General features: G+C 33.5%; 1 protein-coding gene across 1 annotated transcript in view; it reads right to left on the bottom strand.

The window, feature by feature from the left end:
- LOC139490978 (uncharacterized) overlaps positions 1-24,188 on the bottom strand; it is an 81,402-nt gene that overhangs the window by 39,239 nt on the left and 17,975 nt on the right. Inside the window, exons 13-25 of the mRNA XM_071278163.1 lie at positions 23,585-23,666; positions 22,485-22,682; positions 20,690-20,803; positions 20,287-20,392; positions 19,342-19,524; positions 18,839-18,898; positions 18,307-18,388; positions 17,201-17,285; positions 16,529-16,630; positions 15,226-15,367; positions 13,715-13,851; positions 10,020-10,176; positions 9,387-9,568 (exon numbers count right to left, since the gene is read on the bottom strand). Of these exons, the coding sequence (XP_071134264.1) occupies positions 9,387-9,568; positions 10,020-10,176; positions 13,715-13,851; positions 15,226-15,367; positions 16,529-16,630; positions 17,201-17,285; positions 18,307-18,388; positions 18,839-18,898; positions 19,342-19,524; positions 20,287-20,392; positions 20,690-20,803; positions 22,485-22,682; positions 23,585-23,666 (1,630 nt within the window). The remainder of the gene's footprint in view (positions 1-9,386; positions 9,569-10,019; positions 10,177-13,714; positions 13,852-15,225; positions 15,368-16,528; positions 16,631-17,200; positions 17,286-18,306; positions 18,389-18,838; positions 18,899-19,341; positions 19,525-20,286; positions 20,393-20,689; positions 20,804-22,484; positions 22,683-23,584; positions 23,667-24,188) is intronic.

Raw genomic sequence — 24,188 nt, 5'->3', positions numbered from 1 at the left:
TGGGGCCAACACGAATCGAATTTTTGGAATGATTTTTGTACCATATGATAAAGTAACAACTACGAAATGTAATAAATAAAATATGCAATGAAAAATTAATGTTTAATTTTTTTCTGAAAATCTTATACCCGCGAGCCTCCTTAAGAGGAAAACACTGGAGCTTAATATTTTCAAATCTCTACTTGTGAATAAACAATTTTGTCACAGTCCTGATGACCTGAAACTTCTTATTACAAATTTTACAAAGAACCAGCTCTATATCTAAATGAAAGATGGCCATTGATAAGGATACATGCCCTGTCTACTATGTGTTGGACATAAACATTTCTACCACTAAAGGGACATAATTCATGATAAATTCATCAGTATAAAAAAAAATATTTAGTCAGATTTGCATATAATGATAAATTATTCTACAAAGTTTAGAGTGAATAAACTAGAGGCTCTCAAGAGCCTGTATCGCTCACCTGATTCTACTTGGGTTTTTGAAATCATATGAAAAAATATAAAATTTGGCTAAAAGTGACAACACAACCTCATTGATAAGGAAAGGAACATGTTTAATTTCATTCAAAAGTCCCCCACTGGCGGCCATCTTGGATGGCGGATCGGCTACAAAGTAACAACACTTGGTCAGCACCTCATAAGGAACATTCATGCCATGTTTGGTTTTATTCCATTCAGTGGTTCTCTAAAAGAAGTCATTTGTATGCATTTCCCATAGGGTCCTATGTTAAACTAAGTCCCCTGCTGGCGGCCATCTTGGATGATGGATCTGCTACAAAGTAACAACACTTGGTCAGCACCTCATAAGGAACATTCATGCAATGTTTAGTTTTATTCCATTCAGTGGTTCTCTAAAAGAAGTCATTTGTATGCATTTCCAATAGGGTCCTATGTTAAACTAAGTCCCTGCTGGCGGCCATCTTGGATAATGGATCGGCTACAAAGTAACAACACTTGGTCATCACCACATTAGGAACATTCATGCCATGTTTGATTTCATTCCATTCAGTGGTTCTCTAAAAGAAGTCATTTGTATGCATTTCCCATAGGGTCCTATGTTAAACTAAGTCCCATGCTGGCGGCCATCTTGGATGATGGATGGGCTACAAAGAAACAACACATGGTCAGCACGGCATAAGGAACATTCATGCAATGTTTGGTTTCATTCCATTCAGTTGTTCTCTAAAAGAAGTCATTTGTATGCATTTCCCATAGGGTCCTATGTTAAACTAAGTCCCCTGCTGGCGGCCATCTTGGATAATGGATCGGCTACAAAGTAACAACACTTGGTCAGCACCACATTAGGAACATTCATGCCATGTTTGATTTCATTCCATTCAGTGGTTCTCTAGAAGAAGTCATTTGTATGCATTTCCCATAGGGTCCTATGTTAAACTAAGTCCCCCGCTGGCGGCCATCTTGGATGATGGATCGGCTACAAAGTAACAACACTTGGTCAGCACTCCATAAGGAACATTCATGCTATGTTTGGTTTCATTCCATTTAGTGGTTCTCTAGAAGAAGTCATTTGTATGCATTTCCCATAGGGTCCTATGTTAAACTAAGTCCCCCGCTGGCGGCCATCTTGGATGATGGATCGGCTACAAAGTAACAACACTTGGTCAGCACCCCATAAGGAACATTCATGCTATGTTTGGTTTTATTCCATTCAGTGGTTCTCTAAAAGAAGTCATTTGTATGCATTTCCCATAGGGTCCTATGTTAAACTAAGTTCCCGGCTGGCGGCCATCTTGGATGATGGATCGGCAACAAAGTAACAACACTTGGTCAGCACCTCATAAGGAACATTCATGCCATGTTTAGTTTCATTCCATTCAGTGGTTCTCTAGAGGAAGTCATTTGTATGCATTTCCCATAGGGTCCTATGTTAAACTAAGTCCCCCGCTGGCAGCCATCTTGGATGATGGATCGGCAACAAAGTAACAACACTTGGTCAGCACCTCATAAGGAACATTCATGCCATGTTTGGTTTCATTCAATTCAGTGGTTCTCTAAAAGAAGTCATTTGTATGCATTTGCCATAGGTTCCTATGTTAAACTAAGTCCCCTGCTGGCGGCCATCTTGGATGATGGATCGGCTACAAAGTAACAACACTTGGTCAGCACCCCATAAGGAACATTCATGCTATGTTTGGTTTTATTCCATTCAGTGGTTCTCTAAAAGAAGTCATTTGTATGCATTTCCCATAGGGTCCTATGTTAAACTAAGTCCCTGGCTAGCAGCCATCTTGGATGATGGATCGGCAACAAAGTAACAACACTTGGTCAGTACCTCATAAGGAACATTCATGCCATGTTTGGTTTCATTCCATTCAGTGGTTCTCTAAAAGAAGTCATTTGTATGCATTTCCCATAGGGTCCTATGTTAAACTAAGTCCCCCGCTGGCGGCCATCTTGGATGATGGATCGGCTACAAAGTAACAACACTTGGTCAGCACCTCATAAGGAACATTCATGCCATGTTTGGTTCCATTCCATTCAGTTGTTCTCTAGAAGAAGTTCAAAATGTAAATTGTTAACGACAACGACGACGGACGACGACGACGGACGACGACGACGACGGACGACGGACGCCAAGTGGTGAGAAAAGCTCACTTGGCCCTTCGGGCCAGGTGAGCTAAAAAGTTGTTCTGCACAGGGGGTACTGTTGTACGATAAATGGAAAAGAATATGAGACAGATTTTCATAATGGAGGTGAAAATGGTTTGAAATATATGGAAAAACATTAATTGACATAGAACATTTGCATTTCCTGTCCTTTCATACTATTTCTACCTTTATCCTAAAAATCTACCCCTATTCAATATTACTGCAATAACCCTAGAGTGGCATATAAAATTGATAAGACAGTTATAAACAATTAAAAGCCAAATATTAGGCCATGATTTTCTCTATCTCTAAAAAATAAATAATTTTGACTTTTATTATGAAATGAAATGCATTGAACACTAACAGAATTGATAACACTTTCTGTTGTGAAACTAAGACTTCCAATAAACGTATCTAAAAATAGACAAATCAATCATTACTGACCTTGAAATGTCGTTTGCGCGGAACGAAACCTGTGTTTAAAACCCAATACACATTAAGTTCGTTTCCCGTATTTGTCATCATTCTATAAGATAGAAAACTAGAGGCTCTTAAGGGCATACGATACAGTTTTGATCCTGTATTTACAGTTTGATGAAAATTTCCATATAAGCTATTTTCTGCCTGAATAAATCAAATATGCAATAAACAAGAATGTGTCCAAAGTACACGGATGCCCCACTTGCACTATCCTTTTCCACGTTCCATGGACTGTAAAAATTGGGTAATAATCTAATTTGGCATTAAAATTAGAAAGATTATACTATAGGGAACATCTGTACTAAGTTTCAAGTTGATTGGACTTCAATTTCATCAAAAACTACCTTGACCAAAAACTTTAACCTGAAACTCCCACTTTCATTTTCTATGTTTAGTGAACCGTGAAATTGGGGTCAAAAGTCTAATTTGGCTTTAAAATTAGAAAGATGATATCATAAGCAACAAGTGTACTAAGTTTCAAGTTGATTGGACTTCAGCTTCATCAAAAACTACCTTGACCAAAAACTTTAACCTGAAACTCCCACTTTCATTTTCTATGTTCAATGGACTGTAAAATTGGGGTCAAAAGTCTAATTTGGCTTTAAAATTAGAAAGATCATATCATAAGCAACAAGTGTACTAAGTTTCAAGTTGATTGGACTTCAGCTTCATCAAAAACTACCTTGACCAAAAACTTTAACCTGAAACTCCAACTTTCATTTTCTATGTTCAGTGGACCGTGAAATTGGGGTCAAAAGTCTAATTTGGCTTTAAAATTAGAAAGATCATATCATAAGCAACAAGTGTACTAAGTTTCAAGTTGATTGGACTTCAGCTTCATCAAAAACTACCTTGACCAAAAACTTTAACCTGAACGGACGAACGGACGCACAGACGGACGGAGGCACAGACCAGAAAACATAATGCCCCTCTACTATCGTAGGTGGGGCATAAAAATATACCTCCATGTGCTACTTTTTGAGTTAAATGAGGTCGAAATTTTGTATATTTGCTCAAAATTTGGATTTGTGACCGTATTTTTCCTTTCGAAAGAAAGATATAAGTTTTTTGTTTTAAAAGATAAACACAAATTGTTTTTTGTTAAATAATTTGTAATTTCTATATTTTATAAGTATTCTAAAAATTTATGCAATTTTTTTCAGAAATAACTCATATTTATCAAATGGTCATGAATTGAGAAAAAAAAATCATTTGTGGCTGTACATTTATCAAAATTAAAAAAATTGCACTATTTACAGTTTTATAAAATTTGGTCCACTTAATCTCCCTGGAAAATGAAACAAAATGTCGTTTTAAAAAAAAGGGATCCATGCACTCGTTTTCAAATTAAATCAGTTTGAATGATAAAATTCAGTCAAAGAATGCATCTTTTCCCGATATGTCACAGTTTGACGTCGCGAAAATAACATTTTACGTTCGCAACGTCATTACCTCCCCTGTAACTGTATTGAATGGTGATGGTGATGTGTTTGTAGATCTTACTTTACTGAAAATTCTTGCTTCTTACAATTATCTCATTATCTCAATTTATAATGAACTTGGCCCATTAGTTACAGAGAAATATTTTGTTAAAATTTACAAAAATTTACAAAATTATTAAGAATTGACTATAAAAGGAAATGACTCCTTAAGGGGTCAACTGACCTTTTTGGTCATTTTGACTTATTTGTGGATCTTACTTTGCTGAACATTATTGCTGTTTACAGTTTATCTCTATCTATAATAATATTCAAGATAATAGCCAAAAAACGGTATAATTTCCTTAAAATTGCCAATTCAGGGGCAGCAACCCAACAACCAGTTGTCCGATTCACCTGAAAATTTCAGGGCAGATAGATTTTTACCTAATCAACAATATTACCTCATGTCAGATTTGCTCTAAATGCTTTGGTTTCAGAGTTATAAGCCAAAATCTACACTTACCCCTATGTTCTATTTTTAGCCATGGCGGCCATCTCGATTGGTTGGCCAGGTCACACCACACATTTTTAAAACTAGATACACCAATGATGATTGTGGTTAAGTTTGGTTTAATTTGGCCCAGTAGTTTCAGAGGAGAAGATTTTTGTAAAAGCTAACAACGTACGACGACGGCCGACGCCGGACGCCAGATGCAAAGTGATGAGAAAAGCTCACTTGGCCCTTTGGGCCAGGTGAGATAAAAATTGAGAATGAACTTGTCTAACCGTGGAAGATGTTAACTTGAAGAACTTAATTTAAACAAATCCTTTGGAATTTTCTTCAGACTTGTATCATTGTTATTAAAACAAAGGACAAGGTATGATAAGAGGCGTTTTTGGCCCCCTTCCCAAATAAGTTTATATATGCATCATTGATAGCCTTAGTGTAGAAACTATTCAAAACTATGATTTTTTTATGTTCCGGTGAAAGGAAGGTTGCCTAGCAACGGTTTAAATAAATAGCCAAATTATCACATATGCATAGCTTTCTCATTACACATTAGCATAATTCAAAATAATATTGTTTGTTTAACACTTACTTAAGTTTGCAAATGAAAAGTCACTTCAATTTCAGTTTAAAAAAATGCTTAGCAACAACCTAGCAACAAAAATTTTGTCACTTACATAGAACTCTAGACAAAACAAAATACACATTCGAAATGGCAAACAAATACACATGTTTTTTCGCGCATGCTTCATAAGTTTGTTTGCCATGGGTCTTATCCAATTTGTATGTATGCAAGTAAAATATGTTAAAAGTAATTTCGCTATAGCATATATTTTATTTGATAATCCATATAGGATCTGAGTCAATTGAATGCTACATGTGTACTTTTATTTTATGATTACATCTTGTCACAAGAGTGCTCTGACACATATATAAGAAAAATTACTAGTGTACCGATATATGAATAGGCTGGAAATACATAATTTACAGTATAGTACAAGTGTAGTTAACTTAATATCAGTATCAACTGCTTTTTACCTGGAATCATGTTTATAATTACATTTCAAACTTTGGAATTAATACTAACTGCACATGCATAACGTATTACCTTAGTACAGTACACCGACTATTGTCTAACAACAAGTGATTTTAATATTCTTAATTATCTGTGCAAAAACTACTTAATTATGGACAATGCAGATGTGCAGGTTCTAACCCTTATGGTAACACTCATGTGCACGAAATGGATATGATACATAAATCTATTTTTCTGTAGATGGTAAAATAGAAAACTTCAAAGTGCAAAATATATACGTTTTGATGAAATGATTTTCTTCAGAACTACAAAAAGAGTTTGAATTTATTGAGAATTTATTATAAAATTCATTTGTAAGATTTCGTTGAATATTTGAAAATTATAATGAATAAAAATTAATTCACCATATTTCAAGGGACACAACTCTGTATTTGGCTGCACAGTGTTAGACTATTTTGATCATTATGGGTCTAACTTCACTCACAACATATTTCCTTTAAAGAGAGTGACATGTCTTGATGACTGGATACGACATAAAACAATCCATACGTGATATTCTGATCAATTATGAATCCCGGAATAATTTCGTACGCGTACCGTTCACTTTGACGTACTATTATAATGACTTGTCAAAATATGTAAACAATCGGATTATTTTTCAAATTTTTAGACATGAGCGCCAACGTAGACCACCATGATATTTTATTATGTGAAAGATACAGAAGAGTACAGTTGATGATTGAAAATTTCAAGATGGTCTACGTTGGCGCTGATGTCAAATTTTGTCTCCGAACATGACGAAATTGTAGATTTTTTACACTTTTCGTCGTTTAGGGCTTTTCAAGGTCTCAGTTTGAACATATTTGAGTACATAAAACCTAAAAATAAGGTTCTTTATGGACGATCAGATACTGTAGTTCATAACACAGGGTGATGGGTTTCAACTTCAAAGTTTAAAAATTTTGAAAAAAGGGGGGCCAGAAACGGCCCTTATCATACCTTGTCCTTTGTCTATTTGGATATAAAACTAGAGGCTCTAAAGAGCCTGTGTCGCTCTCCTTGGTCTATGTGCATATTAAATAAAGGACACAGATGGATTAATGACAAAATTGTGTTTTGGTGATGGTGATGTGTTTGTAGATCTAACTTTACTGAACATTCTGGCTTCTTACAATTATCTCTACTTATACTGAACTTGGCCCATTAGTTACAGAGGAAAATATTTTGTTAAAATTTACAAAATTTATGAAAATTATTAAAAATTGACTATAAAGCAGGGCTTCCAAAACGGTCATATATTCCGGACATTTGATTAATGTCCGGTAAAAGTCCGGCTGGGCAAAGCATGAAACGGTCATATACATTTTAGTTTTCAAGGCTTTTTCGGTCATTTTAACATAAGTCACGATCTTTTTGACCCAACCTTTTGCCTTTAACATCTACACATTTCCGGTCATAAAAGTGACATGATGATTAATTACTATCGAAACAACCCCTACTTCAATACTTTCTAATTTTAATCAAGGCTAATAAGTTGTTAGACAGGTGAAATCTACCTGTTCAGTTGACAGGTAAACTATGTTCAGTACCGGACATCGTATAAATTGATTGGTCTATTCACAATTATTTTCTTACATTTCAGCGGTTTGTAGCTCATTGATTTAGTCCAAAAGATTAAAATTATAAGAAATTAGTTTATCTATATGATTTGATAAAAAAATTTAAAAGGTTTAAATGAAAAATCGTCAGAACTACGTCAAATGAACTAGAACACGTGTGCGCATGTGCAAAGGTGGGAAATTGCCTTAATTATGCATCCTTTATTTCTTCAAAATGCTAAAATTATCATTGATACCTGTATCTTAACGTTCATTTCAAGCATTTTGTTGAAGAAATAACGTGGAAAGAGCTTCTTCACTCAGTCATGCTTTGCAAACTTACACGGATTTTACCTATCCGTTTAAGGTCCATGTTTTACCAGTGTCAAGTCAACATCCGGTTTTAGAAAAACGTGATTTTCAAAACGAAAATGAAGTTTTTGACATGTCATTTTGCACAAATAAAGAGTCTATGGCAGATATGAGCACGCTGATGTGCACACTTTGAATGATACACTGCCAATTTAACAGTTTACATCCAAACATCCAAAACAAAGTAAAGTTTAAAATCGTTTTTTAATCTAATGTCTTTATCATTGGAATGGCCATCTGATTACCATAATTGCCTTTTGTGACTTAGTCTTAAGGGATTAAAATCGGGATCAGATATAAAATGTCCGGCTGGCTCAAATGTTTTTTGGAAGCCCTGCTATAAAGGGCAATTATTCCTTAAGGCCAAATACTCCTTTTGGTTATTTGTAGATCTTACTTTGTTGAACATTATTGCTGTTTAAAGTTATCTCTATCTATAATAATATTCAAGATAATAACCAAAAACAGCAAAATTTCCTTAAAAATTACCAATTCAGGGGCAGGAACCCAACAACCGGTTGTTGGATTCATCTGAAAATTTCAGGGCAGATAGATATTGACTTGCAAAACAATTTCACCCCATGTCTGAGTTGCTCTTAATGCTTTGGTTTCAAAGTTATAAGCCAAAATCTACAATTTACCTATATGTTCTATTTTTAGCCATGGTGGCCATCTTTGTTGGTTGGCTTGGATCTACTCACACATTTTTTAAACTAGATACCTCAATGATGATTGTGGCCATGTGTGGTTAAATTTGGCCCAGTAGTTTCAGAGAAGAATTTTGTAAAAGTTAAAGACGCTGGACGACGACGACGCTGGACGCCGGACGCCAAGTGATGAGAAAAGCTCACTTGGCCCTTCGGGCCAGGTGAGCTAAAAACAGGAATTCATGACTATTGATGAACCCAATATCCTTGTTTTTCCAGTGGATGAGTCTATCACGTTTTTGACGTGTGTTGAAACTTATTTTAGTACAACGTTTTTTCTTTTTTTTCTTTATCAGTTTTCGTGTTTGAAGATCATTAACCACCAAGTTTCCTGAAATTTATTAAGGGCTACATTTGTGAAATGACAATACAATTTCGTCTTTGTCAGTGGACACAAACCCCCTTTTTTTACAGAAAATTTTTAGACGATGTCTTGTGATGTTTAATTTGTAATAATATTTCATCCAACTAATATATAAGAAATGATGATCAAAAAGCAAACCAAATATATCTTACATAAGGTGAAATATATTTTTGCATATTTTTCTGTCTTGAGAGATTTTTTTTTTTTTTTCCGACCGACCGGCCTGATTTTTTCATGAGGAAAATCCGTAAACCAACAAATTAAAAAACCCTGGCCTTACTCACATTTGGTGGCAGTTGACATGACAGAGTGTGTTGTGACTATGCTCAACACTGGTATTCACTAATGATAATGGCCTGCCGAACACATCTATTGTAGGTAGTGTTGATATATTCCATGTCTGGGTCTGTTGCATCAAAACAGTCTTATTTGTTTTACTAGTATTCAGCATAAAGGATATCTCATTCTTCAATATAAATAGATGAAAAAAAGTTAAGAACAAAAAGTAATTCACAGTAACCTCAGACCTGACTTATCTCCCTTTAATCAGATGATTATTTTCAAAAAAGAATTTTTAAAATACCCAAAATATAGCTAAGTATAAAAACATACTGTTAAGAAAAGAAGGATTCAATAATACCTGGCAACACAAATATCATATCAATATGTAAAAATGTGGACAAAAAAAGATGTCATTTCAAGGCCTTTTATAGAGGACAATGCAGTATGGGCTTTGGTGATTGTTGAAGGCTGTACAGTGACCTAAAAAGCGTGGGTAAATTATTGGTAGTGTAGTTGTTATTTTCTGTGTTATTTGGTGTCTTGTGGAGAGTTGTCTTATTGGCAATCATAACACATCTTTTTATGTATATAATAAGTAATTTGAAACCTATACAATAAAACTGTAAATGAGTTACCTGTTCTGGCCAAACATTAGAAACAGTAATGTTTCCATCATTAAAAGCTTGTAAAATAAAGTCCTTGACCTGAACATCAATGTATTCTCTCAAGGTCAATTCAGTTTCAAATTCTTTGGTAAAGTTGAAATTATCAAATGAAAGTGTCAATCTCAACCTAAAAAAGATCAATAATAAAACTAGCGGCTCTAAAGAGCCTGTGTAGCTCACCTTGGTCTATGTGAATATTAAACAAAGTACACAGATGAATTCAAGACAAAATTGTGTTTTGGTGATGGTGATGTGTTTGTAGATCTTACTTTACTGAACATTCTTGCTGCTTACAATTATCTCTATCTATAATGAACTTGGCCCAGTAGCTACAGTGGAAAACGTTAGTAAAAATTTATAAATTTTATTAAAATTGTTAAAAATTGACTATAAAGGGCAATAACTCCTTAGGGGGTCAATTGACCATTTTGTTGACTTATTTTTAGGTCTTACTTTGCTGTACATTATTGCTGTTTACAGTTTATCTCTATCTGTAATAATATTCAAGATAATAACCAAAAAGGGCAAAATGTCCTTGAAATTACCAATTCAGGGGCAACAACCTAACAACGGGTTGCCGGATTCATGAAAATTTCATGGCACATAGATCTTCACCTGATAAACAATTTAACTTCTGTCAGATTTGCTCTAAATGCTTTGTTTTTGAGATATAAGCCAAAAACTGCTTTTTACCCCTATGTTCTATTTTTAACCATGGCAGCCATCTTGGTTGGTTGGCCTGGTCACCTGACACATTTTTTAAAACTATATACTCCAATGATGATTGCGGCCAAGTTTGGATTAATTTGGCCCAGTAGTTTTAAAGGAGAAGATTTTTGTAAAAGTTAACGACAATGGAAGACGACGGACGACAAGTGATGAGAAAGCTCACTTGGCCCTTTGGGCCAGGTGAGCTAAAAATAGTATGTTCATTGTATTTTCCAGCTACAAAACATTCTTAAATTTGCAATATTGTTTATTGGTAAACAAAAAACCAATACAAAAACTTGCAAAAGAAAAACAGGTTGAAGGCTGAAATATGACAGATAAATTTTACAAATTGTGACTTGGATGGAGAGTTGTTCCATTTGGCACTCTTTCCACATCTTATATCTATATAAATTAAAAACTTTGTATGTAGCATTAGGTGCTCCTTAGTCCATCTAGTTTAACATCTATGTACATTTAAAATATAACTAGAGGCTCTAAAGAGCCTGTGTCGCTCACCTTGGTCTAGGTGAATATTAAAGGAAGCAGATGGATTCATGACAAAATTGTGTTTTGGTGATGGTGATGTGTTTGTACATCTTACTTTACTGAACATTCTTGCTGCTTAAAATTATCTCTATCTATAATGAACTTGGCCCATTAGTTTCAGTGGAAAATGTTAGTAAAAATTTACAAATTTTATGAAAATTGTTAAAAATTGACTATAAAGAACAATAACTCCTAAGGGGGTCAATTGACCATTTTGGTCATGTTGACTTATTTGTAAATCTTACTTTGCTGAACATTATTGTTGTTTACAGTTTATCTCTATCAATAATAATATTCAAGATAATAACCAAAAACAGCAAAATTTCCTTAAAACTAACAATTCAGGGTCAGCAATCCAACAACGGGTTGTCCGATTCATCTAAAAATTTCAGAGCAGATAAATGTTGACCTGATAAACAATTTTACCCCTGTCAGATTTGCTCTAAATGCTTTGGGTTTTGAGTTATAAGCCAAAAACTGCATTTTACCCCAAGTTCTATTTTTAGCCATGGCGGCCATTTTGTTTGGATGGCCGGGTCACCGGACACATTTTTCAAACTACTAACCCAAAAGATGATTGTGGCCAAGTTTGGATTAATTTGGCCAAGTAGTTTCAGAGGAAAAGATTTTTGTAAAAGATTAGTAAGATTTACGAAAAATGGTTAAAAATTGACTATAAAGGGCAATAACTCCTAAAGGGGTCAACTGACCATTTTGCTCATGTTGACTTATTTGTAAATCTTACTTTGCTGAACATTATTGGTGTTTATAGTTTATCTCTATCTATAATAATATTCAAGATAATAACCAAAAACATCAAAATTTCCTTAAAATTACTAATTCAGGGCCAGCAACCCCACAACGGGTTGTCCAATTCATCTGAAAATTTCAGGGCAGATAGATCTTGAACTGATAAACAATTTTACCTCCGTCAGATTTGCTCTAAATGCTTTGGGTTTTGAGTTATAAGCCAAAAACTGCATTTTACCCCATGTTCTATTTTTAGCCATGGCGGCCATCTTGTTTGGATGGCCGGGTCACCTGACACATTTTTCAAACTACTAACCCTAAAGATGATTGTGGCCAAGTTTGGATTAATTTGGCCCCGTAGTTTCAGAGGAGAAGATTTTTGTAAAATATTACTAAGATTTACGAAAAATGGTTAAAAATTGAATATAAAGGGCAATAACTCCTAAAGGGGTCAACTGACCATTTCAGTCATGTTGACTTATTTGTAAATCTTACTTTGCTGAACATTATTGCTGTTTACTGTTTATCTCTATCTATAATAATATTCAAGATAATAACCAAAAACAGCAAAATTTCCTTAAAATTACTAATTCAGGGGCAGTAACCCAACAACGGGTTATCCGATTCATCTGAAAATTTCAGGGCAGATAGATCTTCACCTGTTTAACAATTCTACCCCATGTCAGATTTGCTCTAAATGCTTTGGTTTTTGAGTTATGAGCCAAAAACTGCATTTTACCCCTATGTTCTATTTTTAGCCATGGCGGCCATATTGGATTGTTGGCCGGGTCACCGGACACATTTTTTAAACTAGATACCCCAATGATGATTGTGGCCAAGTTTGGTTTAATTTGGCCCAGTAGTTTCAGAGAAGAAGATTTTTGTAAAAGTTAACGACGACGACGGACGACGGACGACGACGGACGACGGACGACGACGGACGCCGGACGCCAAGTGATGAGAAAAGCTCACTTGGCCTTTTAGGCCAGGTGAGCTAAAAATGAATGTTAAAGTGGACAACTCTAATGGAAATTTCAAATTAAACAGGTTATACCATTTTGAACAAGAAGTATTCCATAGTTAATTTTGTTTTCCAAAAATATTTGCTGAAGGCTTAACCACAAGGCAACACTTTGTGGCATTACTCTGAATGGTAAAATTTATCACTCTACAAACATAAATAGCAATATGTCATAAAACATAAAAGCCTTTTATCCAATTGACAACCTCCGATTTAAACAAAAGTTTTCCATAGAATTAAGCCAGAACCACAAAACTGACAAACATCAATATAAAACTCAGACTATTTGATGCAGCTTTGTTTAATTCAATTGGAAAAATAAAATTAAGTTCCTTTTCTAATTCACCAACTATTGAATATGTTGATATTGTATTCCTTTCTTTTCATAAGTAGAGGCTTCATTCTCATTTCAACAATACCTTCATTTTTTATGACGACGAGGGGGTTATTAACGACCTTGACTACCCATGAGGATCTCGTACAGTCAGCCAGAAAGTGATGTATTCAACATGTAGCTTATACACCAAACACATAAAAGATTTCAATGATTCTAATGAATGGATAGGTCAAACTTTATACATAATTTATGCTTTTTCTAGACATGTGTGGTTAATGTTAACTGATGCTTAACACTTACAATGTGAACTCATTCATAGAATGTTGATTAATTAACACAATATAGTCTATGGTGTAGAATGGTTTAGACAGCATTTTGGTCAAACTATTTGGTATACTTGTTCTATCTCTTGTTGATATGGTAAAATTAATCATATCCTAAAAGTATACAAGAGATATAATCATCAACTAATTCATGAGGATCTACATAAACAATAACTGAATTTGTTAAAAAAAATCTAAACAATGTTCAGTCAAAAATCTGTTCAGTGCAATTTTTGACAAAACGTGATGTACGGTGCATTTTTTCAGTTAAAAATGAGAGCTTTTGACACAGTATAGCATTTTAAACCACTTGAGGGTTGGTGCAAAATATCAGAAAACATATGACTTATAGTTGCTGAGGAAAATGTGTCAAAAAGTTTATAATATGGGAAGCTGTACATTCACCTTTGACCTTGTGAGTAATCTCATGTGTTAAAATTTCTTGTTATTTAAGAGAAATATTACAAAAAATGAAATATTCTGAATGGATTGAGTCCCCAAAACACCTTTTATGAGAATATGAAATTATTCCATGAATGTTAAGTTTTTTGGGTTGGTTTTTTTTTTTTTTATTGGGGGGGGGGGGCTTTTTTCTCCTTATTCCTTATATTCTGCTATGATAGAACATTTTCCTAGGAAATACTTAAATAGATATATAGTTATAAGTTAATGTAATTATTTTTAATGCTGTTACAACAAATTATTCACTAAAAGAGAAGCCTTTTATGTCCCTCTCTGGAACACAGCATAAATTTAATTTTGACGTAAGGACTTATTGAAACCTCCTTGGAGACAGTAAACTTGTATATGGATTGTTCATTCTGCTAAAATACTTCAATTACTCATTTCTGATAACATTTCTATCATAAATTAGTCAAAGTTACACCATTATTTTTACTTATTGGCCTGAAAAGTTGAAATTTTAAGGAAATGAGAGGTATAAATAGACCAACAGAGACCTTATAAAGAAGACAAAGAGGTCCATAAGTGGTATTTATCTACCTAAAATCATCTTGTGTATCATATTCAACTGTTTGTATGCAGATAAGATAAATATTTGATCATTTATTGGTCCACACTATATTCTATCTTGATGTGGCTAGGTTTGGATTTGTTGAAGAAATTTTGCTCGAAACACTGTAGATACCACCAAATATACCACCAAATCATGGTACGTCACATACGGTTGTATACGAAAATAGGTTGAAAATAAATATTCCCTTGAATTTGTCAATTATAAAGTGACTTTTAAATAATTATTTTCTAAACTTAAAAACCACGAAAATTAATCCACTTGAACTTACTTTTGGATGCAAAACCACGAAATTTTAACCCCACGAAAATTAATATTTATACAGTATTTGCAAAAATTTTAAAGACATTTTTTGCAAAAAGGTAGTAGAACACAATATGGCATAACCAGATGTAGCTAGTTGACATTTATCATAAACTTCTGCCTTAAATTTGTTGAGAAAAAATTAATCTTACCTGTTGTATCATCATAGGCAGACTGATGTCAAAATTGGAATCATTTACAGTAGCTAGTAATAACTTCTGAACTTCTAATGATAAAGATTGATGGCTGTATTCTGTTAAATTATGGCAAGGTGTTTTCATGTAAATCTCCAATCTGTAAAACAATATTATAGAATATGGTGCCTAATCTTTCACAGTCTTGCAAGTCTTACAGGCTCTGTGTTGAAGACTGTACTTTGACCTATAATGGTTTACTTTTATAAATTGTGACTTGAATACAGAGTTGTCTCATTCAGCACTCATACCATATCTTCTTTTCTCTAATTCTTTGTCAATTTATTCCTTTCTGCACCCATTGTATAAAAAAATTAATCAACGTGTGGTTCGTTTGATCTCAGTTCTTCATTGCTTAAAATCCGATTATGACGTCGAATTTTCTTGCTTTCCTCTGAATTTCCTATTGTGACGGCATGAAAAAAGGCGAACATGCCTGATGACGTCACATAGAAAGAACACATCTTTTTGCAGATCATTCGAAAAGAAGGAATACGTTTGCCTGCATATTATTTGAAAATCATTAGAGAAACAGATTCTACCACCAAATCTCGTGTAGTATGATATTTATCCACTCTCAACAGTTAAATTTCAAATATTTAAAACGCTTGGCAAGTCTCGCGTTTTAAATTTGAAAATTTAACTGTCTCGAGTGGATAAATATTGTATCACACTCGATGCAGTGGTAGAATCTATATATATCTATATCATATAATTGCAGATCAAAGATTTTTTATTTGACTTTTTTATTTATCAATGTGCAAAATTAAGCCAAACAAAACTCTTGAATCTTTCTCCTTTCCCTCTTAAAAAAATCAAGGATCTGATTGTGTCATGTGACTCAAGAAAACTTACTTTGGGATCTTTTCAATATTACAAATTTTGTCTTTAAGCTTATACTTATAATAAAACTTATTTCAATATCAATTTTTTTTAAACTTTGAGTCAGCTTCATAAATGAAGGATAAGTTTTTGATTGGGGACATTGCCTACAAGATAAAGCGATAATTTGAACTGAAAATTGTCAAATCAAAGTCAGAGGTTAAGAACTGAGAAAAACTGTTTCAATATATCTCTTCCATTTGAAATTGCCTGTAGCAAGTTATGATCATGGTCAATTACCAGTTGCTACAATGAGAATTGATTAAAAAAAAATCTAAACTAGGAGACAGAAGTTTAATGTTATTATTAATTACACATGAATTTCCATATTTTTGACATCATGTAAACACAGATGTAGTTATGCAAACAGAGTTCTTACCTGTCTCGAGGGCAGGATTTAGTACAAATAGGGATGTGGCTATAGAATCCTGTAGAACACCAAGTACATCCTGACATAAGTAAGCAATCCTTCTCTGTTTGACTACAATACAAATACTTTATATCTCATATGTCATGAAATAGAAGTTCCTTCATAAAATAAGTTCAAAATGGAAAAATTATTCCGTAATATCATTTCTACTAGAACAAATATTTCAGTACTTGTTACTAACAGAATAAAGGTTAAAGAATATTGCTCCAACAGGAACAGATCAAATGACATTGTTTTAAAAAAATTCCAGAGGAACTTTATTAGGCGAAACTAAATAACACGTTTAAAAAACAACTTCATCATGTTCATGTAGCAAAGAGACAAGTTTGTCGAAATCTAAAAGGTGAAAACAAAAAATGTATAAATCTATTCATAAAACTGAGTGTAGTTATCTAAAATGTCAGAATCAATTAAATTTCTTGATTCATTTAGCTGTCTCAAATTTCAATGCTTTCAAGGACAGACAACTTCACAAACATTTTGGAATGATAACAAAACAATGAGGGACACTTTGACATTTTCAAAAAGTAAACCTACAATGATGGGCATCATGACTAATTTCAGATTAAAAATCATTATTGACACTGTGACTGACATTCTGAGATGTTTTAAAACACTTACAATGAAGGACATTGTGGTTGACATTCTGTTGTGTTTGTCTGATGAAGATTGATAGTCTTAACAGTCTTCCAATGTTTCAGACTTTCTGTAAAATAAAACTAAGCGAGTTTCATACATGTGCAAATAAATTTGAAAATGGTTACAAGTGAAACTGTGAGCTACTGCTCACTGATGATACCCCTGTCGCAAGTGGATAATTAAAATATGTAAGTGTTCAGTAAACAGGAAGTTGTAGAGTGATGAATCTGAAAACGCATCACACGGTATAGCAGACTTATATGAATCCTTAAACCAAATTACAGAAATCCTTGTATTGAAGTTCCTGAGAAAAATGTGACGAGAGGCATCACAAGGTATAGCAGACTTATATGAACCCTGAAACCAAATTTCAGAAATCCTTGTAATGTAGTTCCTGAGAAAATTGTGACGAACAATATTCATGGGACGGACGGACAGACAGACTGACGGACTGACGGACTGATGGATGGACTGAGGACTGACGGTTGGATGGACAGACAGAGGTATAGCAGACTTATATGAACCCTAAAACCAAATTTCAGAAATCCTTGTATTGTAGTTCCTGAGAAAATTGTGACGAGAATTTTCAACTTGCCTATCATGTGTTAAATCATTCAAGTGTTCGGTAAACAGGAAGTTGTTGAGTGATGAATCTGAAAATGTATCACACAGTATAGCAGACTTATATGAACCCTGAAACCAAATTTCAGAAATCCTTGTAATGTGGTTCCTGAGAAAATTGTGACGAAAAATATTCATGGGACGGACGGACTGACGGACTGTTGGATAGACTGACGGATGGATGGCAGACAGAGGTAAAACAGTATACCCCCCTTTTTCAAAGCGGGGTATAAAAAGCAATGCGCCAAAGAGACAATAACCCAACCAAAGAACAAAGCATTTATACAGTATACTGAAATAACTGGTTTAAATATAATAGACCACTGTTGCTGAAGGTTTGAGTTTTTCACTAACACTATCATCAAAACCTTCAGTAAATTTCATAAAATCATTGATCAATATATTACCTTTGCCTAATTTTCTATCACTTGAGAACTACTGAGTCAAATTTTACTCAGAATATATACCTCTACATGGAGCATATCCTTGTGTCATAGTAAAACTACTATTACAGTTATCTGTTGTTCTGTTAACACAAGTACAAGGACACTGAAACCAAGAAGATACAAATGAGTATAAAGAAGAAGATGTGATATGATTGCCAATGAAGCAACTCTTTACAAGAGACCAAATGACATAAAAGTAAATATAAACAATTTATAAAACAGTTGAAGAATTCTTATAAAAACTGTTTTTTACAGCTGGACAGAATGGTGTTAGTAAATACAAAGCAGACATATAACTAACACTGGTTGGAGAAAACAGTTATTTTGTAATGCATTTATTTTAGGCAGAAAAAAATAATTAAAAAAAATTACACCTTGTCTATCAAAAAAGATTATTCATGGTGTAGCGTACTAAGATTGGAACAAATTATATCAAAACATAGCATGTAATCATATATCAAGTTTATATCCAAACTTGAGACTTAAATTTGAAAATCAATTTGATAAAAAATACTATTATTACAGGCTTGTATAAAAATGTCATAACACAAACCTGGCACATTGAATCCATCTGATTATTACACAGTAAACACTTTTCTTGACAATTGCAGGTCTGAAAAATATTAGTTTTTAAATATTTATTCACCATTTGATTCCTCCATTTTCTTGCCAAAACCAATACACAAAATATTTTTCAGTTAAAAAAAATATATCTAAAAGTTCATTGGTCTGTAATTTACTGCTGTTAGGTTTTTTTAAACCAGGATGACATATCAGACATTTCTATCAAACTTAATTTATCATATTTGTTTTTTATTTATTCCTATGTACATAAATCCAGCCTTTAGTTTTCCCCTCCAAAATGTTTTACATTTAGCTTGCTATTTGGCATGGGATTTGTTCATTGTTGAAGGCTGTACAGTGACCTAGAGTTGTTAACTTCTACATCTTTTTCTTCAGTTTAAAGTTGTCTCATTGGAAATCATACCACATCCTCTTATATTACTTATAAATCCACTATTTTGGTTGTAAATGATCAATGTTAATAATACTTACCCCTACATCCAAAGAGAAACAGTTGTCTGGTAGGTAACTCAGAAGGTACAAATTGGTATTGTTGATGGTCAGAAGGGTGTAGTCATGACAACCAGCTTTTCTAATGGATGACCCTTTCTGACCTAGATCTAATTTGTAGGTCAGCCTTTTTACTCCAGAAGTAGAATCCATACATACCACTGGCTGGAAAATAAAACACATGTATATAATTGATAATTCTGACTTCAATCAGTACATAATTCCCATGAGGGGGTCTCATTGGGGGTTCTGACCCCGGATCCCGCTTACTGTTTTGTCAGATTCTCGTATCCCGCTAAATATACTATGTACGTAAGCAATTCTATTTTTTTGTCATTTCCTAGGTCCGGCTAGACCTCATTTCCCGTTTTTACGACACAATAATTTGACATTCACGTTTCACGCTTACAAAAAAAAAAATCAGCAATCCCGCTTCACGCTTCGACCCCAATGAGACCCACCCATGAGCTAAGTTGCCTATGAAACTTTCAAAAAAAAATATGAACAGATAATTCTTGCCTATTTCAATCATGGTAAAAGTTTAACTATTATTTACTTTAATCTATTGTAATATTTCATAGGTGCATTTTCTTTAATTTACTTTTTGTTGTCAGCAACAAACAAAGGTAGAATACTTTCCCCCAGATAATGGATGACAAATCAAAGGATGTGAAATGATGGCAATGGTTCTCATTGGTACATAACTGTCCAGGTGAGAAAACATATTATCAAAGTTGAGAACAGCTTGTCAAAATGAAAAACAGAACTAAATCAGATCTTCTCAAAAATGAAAAGAATTATTGATATATAGTAAAAAGGATATAAAAACTGTTTACAATTATTCAAAATACTTTTTTGATTGACGATTTTAATTTTTTTCTGTGAATTATATGAACATAACAGTTTTTTCTCTAAAACCTTTGTTACCTTGAGAAATCCTTGTTTCATCAAGAGAAAGCCGACAGGACCTGCCACTTGTGTTATATGTGGCCTTTTCAAATCCATGCTTGTATTGGCTTGTCCAATGACATATCTGAAGAAAAGGGTGATTATTGTGAAAAACATTTAAAAGACATCTATATTTTACATGAACATTTATTTAGATATTTGAATAACATTAGAATACAATTTCATCAAAATTCAGTTTAAGTTTTGTGACATTTCAAAAAGAAAATGTATGCTAAATGTAAAGATTTAGTTAAGAAGACAAAAATTATAGTCCTATTATAAATTATTGTCTGGAAATTTAAAGGTGGATTCTTTATAATAAATTTTAGATGCTGCTACTTTTTTTACAATTTTATATATTCAATTTCATAATTAATTTTACCCAGCATCATCCAAAATATAACAGTGTAAACAGGAAGTCATCATGTTTGTGAGGATGGTAGAAAATTGACGTCTGCTCATATCTGCTGCTACAACTCCACTCACTGAACCATTGCTTAAACAATATATATAACATGATCTAATATAATATTATTTTGTTTAAAAGTTACCTAACCCCACCACATATACATGTGTTTGTCAGTATTTGTCTTATATTTCAACTAGAGGCTCTAAAGAGCCTGTGTCTCTCACCTAGGTCTATGTGCATATTAAACAAAGGAAATAGATGGATTCAAGACAAAATTGTGTTTTGGTGAAGGTGATGTTTATAGATCTTACTTTACTGAACATTCTTGCTAATTACAATTTTCTCTATCTATAATAAACTCGGCCCTTTAGATATAGAGGAAAATATTTTGTAAAAATTTACAAAAATTTACCAAATTAATGAAAATTGTTAAAAATTGACTATAAAGGGCAATAACTCCTTAAGGGGTCAACTGACCATTTTGGTCATGTTGACTTATTTGTAGGTCTTACTTTGCTGAACATTATTGATGTTTACAGTTTATCTCTATCTATAATATATTCAAGATAATAACCAAAAACAGCAAAATTTTCTTAAAATTACCAATTCAGGGGCAGCAACCCAACAACCAGTTGTCCGATTCATCTGAAAATTTCAGGGCAGATAGATCTTGACCTGATAAACAATTCTATCCCGTAAAGATTTGCTCTAAATGCTTTGGTTTCAGAGTTATACGCCAAAATCTACATTTTACCCCTATGTTCTATTTTTAGCCATGGCTGCCATTTTGGTTGGTTGTCAGGGTCACCTGAAACATTTTTTTAAACAAGATACCCTAGTGATGATTGTGGCCATGTTTGGTTAAATTTGGCTCAGTAGTTTCAGAGGAAAAGATTTTTGTAAAAGTTTACAGACGACGGACACCGGGCCAGGTGAGCTAAAAAGTGGTGCTGATAGCAGATCTTTGAAAACTGAAACATTTTCAAACTGCAAAGTTATCTTACACCATTCAACCTTATGCAATGTTAAAATTGCATTTGAACTAGTATATGTGAATAATTCCATATTTGATAAATAAATTACCAGTTTTTTATAAATCAAATCTAAGGCTATTAATTTTCAAAGGAAAATAAATTATAAAAGAATGTGTTCGTAGTACACGGATGCCCCTCTCCCACTATCATTTTACATGTTCAGTGGACCGTGAAATAGGGGTCAATACTTTAATTTGGCATTAAAATTAGAAAAATCATAGGGAACATGTGTACTAAGTTTTAAGTTGATTGGACTTCAGCTTCATCAAAAACTACCTTGACCAAAAACTTTAACCAAAACTTTAACCTAAGCTTCACACTATCTTTTTCTTTGTTCAATGGACTGTAAAATTGGGGTCAATACTTTAATTTGGCATTAAAATTAGAAAGATCATATCATAGTGAACATGTGTACTAAGTTTCATGTTGATTGGACATAAACTTCATCAAAAACTACCTTGACCAAACACTTTAACCTGAAGCGGGACGAACAGACGGTTGAACGAACGGACGCACGAACAGACGAACAGATGGACAAACAAAAGAACGGAAGGACAAAGGAACGCACAGACCAGAAAACATAATGCCTCTCTACTATTGTAGGTTGGGCATAACAATTATCTTTAAATTGTGAAATAGATTTCCAGAAAATCAGAAGAAGTGTATATCTTCAGTTGAGCAAATATGGTTAATACAACAAAACATTATTGTCTGTTTTTATTTAAGTTTAGTACCTTGTCTGATAAAACACCTTTGCCATGGTAACATAAGTGGAGGTATTTTGTTGTGGTGTTCCCATATCAATGAAGACATATTTGTCAGGATTTTCTGCAGCCTTTCTATACCAAACATCATCCCTTGGATCATAGTGGATATCGGACAACATTGTTCCAGGAAAAATCTTAAAAAACCCGTTCTCTGTTCCTAAATACCTATAAAACATAAAACACATTAACAAAGGCTGTCATTTTCAACATTGATGTTATTATTTTGATACAGCTCTGATATGTGATTCAAAATAATTTTGTGACTTGTGAGAAAATTTAAATTAATTTTAGCTTTGCATAATACAAATGAGGTGTATCATTTCAATATATGAATCAGTTTCTTATTTGGAATTGAAGATATGACATAGAGGCCAAAATCAATACGAACTGTTATTAGTACCACTATAATAAAGACCCACGTTTTGCAGCATTACTTAGATTTAAGGAAACTTGTATCATTTTGATATAGACATAAATTTTTAAGTAACCCCTTGTCTTCTTCATCTGACTTTCATTCAAAATTAAAAAGCACCTTTTGGTCATAATATACATTTCCGTCAGTAGGGCCTAATATCAATACCAGTACGTGGTGTGGTTTGTGCAATTGGTTTTCTATATAAAAAAAAAGAAGATGTGATATGATTGCCAATGAGACAACTATCCACAAAAGATCAAAATAACACAGACATTAACAACTATAGGTCACCGTACGGCCTTTAACAATGAGCAAAGCCCATATCGCATAGTGAGCTATAAAAGGCCCCAATAAGACAATGTAAAACAATTCAAACGAGAAAACTAACGGACTTATTTATGTAAAAAAATTAATGAAAAACAAATATGTAACACATAAAAAAACGACAACCACTGAATTACAGGCTCCTGACTTGGGACAGGCACATACATAAATAATGTGGCGGGGTTAAACATGTTTCTATGTTGTGTTTTGAAAACTGTTGTTTGTTTTTATTCTCATTGCATTGTCAGTTTGTCTTTGACTTACAAGTATGAATTTCTTTTTGGTATCTCTTGCGTCTCTTTTACAAAGAAGGACATATAAATTTTACCTCCATATCATATCATCCTGTGTCCACACTTGGTCTGTTATATCGGTTAATACAATGTCATTAGAGGCAGACTGGTGTATATCTGTTAATAGAAAATCACATTCATTATTATTTTTATTATTCATTGTTACATGCAGTGTTACCTCATTTTTTGTTTAAGAGTGTTCATATTTTTTTAGCTTGTATATCTAAATCTACGTAATGCTTGAGAATATTGTGTCAACTAATGAGACTGTTGACTGTTTCACTAATGTGTAAGACATTTTACTCTGGTTATAATGTTATGCAGTTATGCTATGAACAACTTCATTGCATTCTAAACCTTCTCTGTTGTCTATGGTAAGAGATTTGCTTAGTCTTTAGTTTTCTTTTGTAGTGGTTTGTTCATGTAGTATTGTTTGTCTGTTCGTCTTTTGCTTTTTTAGCCAGGCATAATTTTTTATTTTCAAATTATGAGTTTGAAGTGGGTCTCATTGGGGTCTAAGCGTGACCCGGGATTGCCGAATTTTTTGTAAGCGTGACACGTGAAAGTCAAATTATTGTGTCATGAAAACGGGAAATGAGGTCTAGCTGGACTCGGGAAATGACAAAAAAATGAGAATTG

The sequence above is a fragment of the Mytilus edulis genome, chromosome 1 (assembly GCF_963676685.1).
Source record: "Mytilus edulis chromosome 1, xbMytEdul2.2, whole genome shotgun sequence".
NCBI lineage: Eukaryota > Metazoa > Mollusca > Bivalvia > Mytilida > Mytilidae > Mytilus > Mytilus edulis.
Note: the sequence above shows the minus strand (reverse complement) of the source record. Positions and strands in the feature narration are given on the sequence as shown.